General features: G+C 39.7%; 1 protein-coding gene across 1 annotated transcript in view; it reads left to right on the plus strand.

Annotated features, from left to right (window-relative positions):
* Positions 1–5,933, plus strand: part of LARS (leucyl-tRNA synthetase) — a 28,625-nt gene extending 22,692 nt beyond the window's left edge. The window contains 3 exon segments of the mRNA XM_009706378.1: positions 1,719–1,814; positions 2,815–2,947; positions 5,503–5,933. Coding sequence (XP_009704680.1) covers positions 1,719–1,814; positions 2,815–2,947; positions 5,503–5,708 — 435 coding nt within the window. The 3' untranslated portion in view covers positions 5,709–5,933.
* The last annotated feature ends 960 nt before the right edge of the window (positions 5,934–6,893 follow it).

A 6,893-nucleotide genomic window follows, 5' to 3' on the forward strand; every position in this document is an offset into this window, starting at 1 on the left:
CCTGTTTACATTAACTTCTGGGTGTATGTTGCTCAAGTAATAGGTTTTTGTCAACTTTCTGTATTTTGATCTTGCTGTTTAAATTTGTCAAATACAGGTGTATAAATCTGTTAAATATAGGCATGAGACACAGTGGTAGGTATGTAGTATACAAACACATTCCCACAAAACAGAGGTGGTTTTTACTGCAGCACTAGTTGTATCTGTGATAGTAAAGTCCAGTGACACTTTTTGAAGAGACATTTTTCTCTGAACCGACCAGTATCTTACATTTTTTTCAGCTAAAGAAACGAGAAGGAGTTGTTTCAAGGCATTATTAGCAAGAATGATCAGAGTCCTTAGCTTTGAATCCTTGGACTCTTAAAATGGCGCGTTAACTGTAGCAGATTATCTTGTCCTCTTCAAGGAACAGGTTCTGGGCAGGGCTTTTAAAACTATGATATGTAGTAAAATGGATATCAGTCTAGTAGCGGTTATGCTGCTTCATACAATAACCAGAATTTAGTTCAATAGGCAATATGTTAATGAGGGGACAGCTGGCAGGTTGTATTTAAAAAGAAAAAGACCGAACCCAAAAGAAAAAAAATATATATATATTACAGAACTTCATTTTGTAACCTGTACAGTATGAAACAAATGTGACTTTACTGGACTTGTCCCATATCAGAGCGAAGTCAAGAGTGATCCACAATTTTTATTTTAAAATATTTGTAAATCTGCAAAACTCACTGAACTGGGGGAAGGAGCAGTTAAACAGTGGATCTTTCATGTGGGAGAATCTAGAGAAACTTAAGAACTGGGCTGTCAAATCTCCTGAAGTTTAACAGGAGCTGTCGAGTTCTAGACAAGGGCAGAATTAGTCTGTATTTCTGGATAAGTTAGTGCTGGCTGGCCATCAGCTCTGCTACAAAGGACTTTGGGGTAACTGTGGGGTTCTCAAGATTAATGTAAACTTAATGCAAGTGTGCTGTCACTGCAGATGAGCCATGCTGTGTGTTGACCTATATTAGAAGGAGTTACCTATATAGGATGTAATTTCGTAAGTCAAGGGAAGTCATGCCTCTCCACTTAGCTCTGCTGAGCCTGAATTTGGCTGTGTGTCAGCGTTGTGCCCCCCTCTCATCCTCCCCAACTCCACAGCCTCAGTTTAAAAAGGCTTTAGGGACCTGTGGGTGTGTAGCGGGGGACCATCAAGATGGCTGGGAGGGAGCCGAGAGTGCGTGACCTACAGTGAGAGGCTGAAGGAGGCAGGCTTGTTGAAACTGGCTGAGGGGAAGATCTTGGAAAAATCTTCTGCTGCTTGGAGAGTTAAAGATGATAAAGCCAACCTCTTTCTTGGTAGTGGGCTGATAGTCAAAGAAAGGGCAGTAACCGGGAGTTACTGCTGGAGTTGCAGCTTGTGAGGCTGAGATGGGACATGAGGAGAGGGCAGCAGTGTAGCCTTGGAACAGGCTACCCAAAGAGACTGGGGGATCTCTGTCCTTGGAGGCTGACTAGTGGGCAGTTCACTTTGAGCAGGGAGTAGGTGACTCTCAGATGTCCCTTCCAAACAATATTTTGTGATTTTAGGTGTGCTATTCTTGCCTTACGTCAATGCACGTTTACTTTCCGCTTTACTATGCAAACAGTTGTTTGATAGGCCTGGCAACTCCTGTTGTTCCCTCCAAAACTATTAAACTCCTGTTTACTGCCTCCTCCCCCTTTTATCTTTTTTGCAGCTGGATCACATTGAAGTGAAATTTGCTTCTGAAGCAGAAGATAAAATAAAAGAAGACTGCTGTCCTGGAAAACCATTTTCCATATTCAGAACTGAGGTAAAATCAGAAATTCAGATATTGGAAGTCTGAAAACTTAATTTAAAAAAAAAAACAAAACCAAACCAAAAACCAGACAAAAGCAAATATGCCATTAAAAAACTTTAAGGAGACATGAACGTTTGATTTATTTTACCTTTGACCCAACACCCCTTCAAAACAAGAAACATTTCCTGAAGCAATTACGACTTTTTTCTTCCTCTGTGTAGAGCACTAAATGTGACTATGATTGTACCTTAGCGTTAAGGCTCTTCCAGTCAGCACAATTTAATGATTTGACCTGAAGACTGTAAAAACAAGTGACCTGAGCATTCACATACTCCTGTATTTTTTACTTTCAGCCACATGCCTCAACTACTGCTGTTTAAATAATGTAGATTGTATTCTGGTTAAAACATACACCAAAAATAGATAGTTGAGATGATCTTGTGCAAGTATGGCTGAATCTCACTTCACCACTGCTATTTAGAAATTGTGATGTTGATTATTATACTTATTTTAAAGTATTATAAATTTTGATGTGAAACTTTGTATTACTTGTTTGCTGAATCCTAAAGTGGTTAATACTTTCTGTGTTTATCCGTTAGTTTGTAATGGGTTAATAAATTCCGTTCAGTTGCATAAAAATAAAACCTTTCAAAAGTCTTCCTACAGCTATGTCATGGAGTTTTGGAAGAATTAGTGAGTAATGTGTAAGATTAATTAAACTCTACAACAGTGGTATCATGCATGAATATTTTTAGCCCTAACACTTTTAAGAGTAAAAATTTCATTGATTTCCCTAAATATGTCCTAAAAACTTGTGCATAGTCTGGCTTATATTTTAAAGAGTTGGGTGAGTGCTTGCATTCTGCCACTGGCAGGCAGTGTTTCTAAATGAAGTTTATCCATCCAGAATATTTGTTGATAGAAGATATTTATTTGTTTTAGTTTCATGTTTCCTCTGAGGCTTGGATCACAAATACAAATTCTCCTTTAATGTTTCTATTAACTTTTACAGCCCAGTGTGTCTGTATTTTTGGTGAACCCTCAACCATCAAATGGCCACTTCTCTACAAAAATTGAAATCAGGCAAGGAGACAATAGAGAGACGGTGATCAGGCGCTTAATGAAGATGGACAGAGGAATTAAAGGTAAAATACTCACACAGATGTACAGCTATCATGCGTTGATTAGATTAACGTTTCCAGGACAGAAGTGGAAGCAGAAAGCTGCTGAAGTTTGTGCTGCTGCAATAGATGCTTAGAAAGGAGCAAGAAGTTTTGTGTTTGAGTGAACAAGAAAAGAGATAACATGCAAATAAGCAGGCTTTTCTATGGGTTTTCCTCATTAGTTTTTTGTTCTGCCACTGGTATGCCGAAACCTAGTTTCACCCAGAGATGAAGATGGATGATATTTCCCCTTGTGCTTTGAATTTCCAAGAAAAAAGAGTTAGTCCCATAACTGGTTATAAGCAGCTTCTGCCACTTCTATTTTGGAGCCCAGAGCCAGAAAGAAATTTACCATATTTATTTTTCTATTTAGCCTAAGTTGAATTAATTTAACAGTTGCTATGTTGGCTCCTCATAATTTCTGTTCCAGTTCATGGCAGAAAACTATCTGTTCACTTAAAATTGGGATTACTAAAGAATTGCTCGATAGCCTGTCGATTACCGTTGTTTATGCCAAACTGGAACTAGCAACCTCTGTGGGAAATAGTTTAATAGTCCTTTTGAATCCTCTGAGCTATTTCTTCCCTCTCTACTCTTGTATTCTTGATACACTAATACTTTATTTCAGTTGAACTCTGCAGTCATAAGAGACACAGTAAGTACTGGAAGAATTTCTTTGAGAGCCCTCAGTCCATGGGCAGTAGTGGATTCCAGTGTGAAAGCATTAAGACAAAAGCGTTTTATCACCTGTGAACCTGACTTTGCATTTAAGCTGTTGTAATGCTACCTATTCCATCCCCTGGTGTTAGCTGGCTGCCAGTAGTGGAGACGCAAGCAAGACCGGCCGGGGAGCCAGAACCTGCTACTGTGTCTGACCGTGTCACGTCATTGCTGCGCGCCTACCAGAAGCTGGTGCCTCAGTGGCGGTGCAGCAATGGCCCCGATAAAGGTCTCCAGGCAGAGCTTGGGAGTGCTGCTTTTGCTGTGGCATATTTAGCGCATGTTGAGTTGAGTGCTCTGAAGTGACTGGTGTCCTGTGGTTTAGGAACCTGAATTCCATCATAGGAAAAAAATGCAACTTCAGGGAGGTTCCTTTTTTTTGGCAAAAATCCTGATTGCTGCCAATAATTATTGTTCCTCCTCTTGCTTATTTGCTTTCTAAATAGTTTTCTGTCTAGTAACTTTATGCAGGGCTTTATGCCATGTAAGTTCTTGAGGTGATGTGCACTGACAAGAAAGAAGAGGAGAGATGCTGTTTCCATCTTTGTCACTGTCTCATTGTGTGGCACTGAGGAAATCTTGGCCCCTTTCTTGTTTTTTGTCTTGTTGCAGTTGGAATGAAAGCTACCTCTTAGGAATGCTGCTATGGTCGGTTTAAATGGTTTGTGGTATCTTGACAGTCTAAAGGTGATCTTTGTAAGTAGCAGTATTTCAGCGTGGGTGCTTTTCCTTGTTTTTTCTTGGAAATAAGCAATGTTTTTTCTAGCCTACTTGTTGATAATTTTAGTATTCCTCACTTTTCCACCTGCTTGGAAAGATATTTTAGGAAAACACGGAATAGCATGCTAAGATTTCATGTCAGACATTGTTGAAACGCGCATTAAATTTCTGGCCAGTGAAATGAATGAAAACAGCTTTCTTAAAGGAAGAGCACCTGTATTTTTGTTGAAGAATGCAGGAATTAAGAATCAAACAAATGTGAAGCCCTGTGAGCTGGGTATAAAAGGAAAACTGGACCTCATCCAAAAGCTTGTGACAGCAGAGTAATTTTTTTCTCTCTGTTCTACAGATAAACATTAATGAAAGCACAAGGTGTTGAAAGATACAAAGACAAATACATACTGATGATGGTGTACACAGAGAGGAATATATGATACAGTACATAGCAGAATACAGGCAGGGCATAATGCATGGTATACATAGTAGCTGTGAATGCATATCTACTAGCCTTCTGCTAGGTGGATATTTTGAAATGATTGAAAACAAGTGAGATTAAACAGTGACTTTCTCCCTCTCTGCCTTTTCCAGAAGGTGTCACTGTTCTGTTGGTGCAGAAGGGCTAGAAGGCTGTACTTGGAGGAAGGCTTAGCTGACAGATCCCAGGCTTCCTACCGGTTTTTTGTGGTCTGCTTAGCAGTCTTTTATTAGTGTGCATTTTAATAGGGGATTGTATTTAGAACGACTTTCACCTTCCTCTCTCTCCCAGTCTCTGAGATTCATTCCTCAGAAAATTGTACTGTAACTGTTCAGTTACTCATAGCTATCCCAAAGCCAGATAAGGCAAAGTTAGAGTGTGGTACTAGGAGTTGGTATTTGTGTGGTTTATCCCCATTTCTGCTGGTAACTTCCTGTGTAACCACTGAATGACATCTTTGTAGTGGGTGTGAATCTTAACATGAATGTTACTCCTGAGAGAATGTATTTCCTTGGAGCAGATGTAGAAGTACCAAGTATTAAGTACTGCGTTGATTAATTCAGTTGATACTATAGCTTGTGTGTAGATCCTGTAGCCTAACTAGCCAGTGTCTTTACTGCAGATCTTTCTAAAGTGAAGCTGATGAGGTTTGATGATCCTGTGCTTGGGCCCCGCCGTGTTCCAGTCCTCGGCAAAGAAGAAGCAGAGAAAACACCTATTCTGGAGCAAGCTGTTTTCCACATTGACCTGGACGAGAAGCATGTTCGCATTACTGAGAATGGCCTGACAAAGGACATTGGTGACACAATTGTTTATCTAGTTCATTAAACTGGCGTGTACCTGGCTTGATCCCTGGCAGTGAGAGAGTTCATAGAGTGACTTTGAAAGCATCTGTAATGAACAAAGATGAGAATTTGTTCTATTAAAAAAAAAAAAAAGCCCACCCAGAACAAACTAATTTTGCATGCAAGTTCACCCCTACTCTTTTAAATGTGGATATAATAAAATTATTTTCCTTTGGCCTTTTGGCTTTTATTGAAAAGAAACTTATCCTGAATGGTAACATGGCGGATCTTCCTTTTCAGCTGTGGCCAGTGTTTTCAGAAGCAAACTAGAATATCACACTCAGAATTCCTCTCCCTCCTAAATAAGCTAGGATGTGGATTGAGAGGTTGGTTGTAAATCTCCTGTAATAGAGGGGGAAAAAGTTGCTTGCACACTTCTCTATTTTACTTTTCAATGACCCAAGTGACTGAACACTATTAGGACACTTTTACACAGACTAGCAGTTCAGAAGTAATTTGATGCTGAAGAACTCTGAAGCAAGAGTTGAATATGAACGTTTCCATACTTCTCAGCTCTTAAAATGGGAGCGCCTGTAGCAAACACTGTTAAAGACTGACTTTTCCTTTCTTCTTTCATAAAACTATTCGTAAGTCTAATTTAAGTAAAAAGGTTAAGCGTCCTTTTCATAGATTTTTAAATTGTGATTTTTATTTCTTTGGTAATTTCGGGGCTATCACAGGCTGCTTTTTACCTTTGAGTTACGAATCCTCACATACAGCTTCAGGACTTCTGTCTGCAAATTCATGAAGATGACTAGTGACGACAAACAGTGTACTTTGTTCTGCACTGTTGTTCTTTGGCAGTTTCACAATTCTTGATGCTCCATGTGGCTTAACTTTTGAACTTCCTCTAATAATATGTTATGGTGTGGGAGGAAAGAGCGGTGCAAGAGCCCAAGACTGCTGTACTGAGAGTGCTGAGCACTGCTGAGTGTGCTGTTTTCTGCCCTTCCCTTTATTATGCCTTTGAAGATGCAGGTGTTGGTTGTGGTTATACAGACATAATACAAGCTTTCCTTTGCTATTGCTTCTCTCCAGTCCTGCTAAGCAAATACTCATGCAGTTCTCTGAAAAGGTTTGCTTGTCAAGAGAAAAAGGGTGATTCCATAGTCTAAGGCAGTCCCTGGATGCGGGCATCAGCAGGTGGAAGAGTCAAGGCTAAATATTC

Source organism: Cariama cristata, unplaced genomic scaffold (assembly GCF_000690535.1).
Source record: "Cariama cristata isolate BGI_N322 unplaced genomic scaffold, ASM69053v1 scaffold14820, whole genome shotgun sequence".
NCBI classification, from domain to species: domain Eukaryota; kingdom Metazoa; phylum Chordata; class Aves; order Cariamiformes; family Cariamidae; genus Cariama; species Cariama cristata.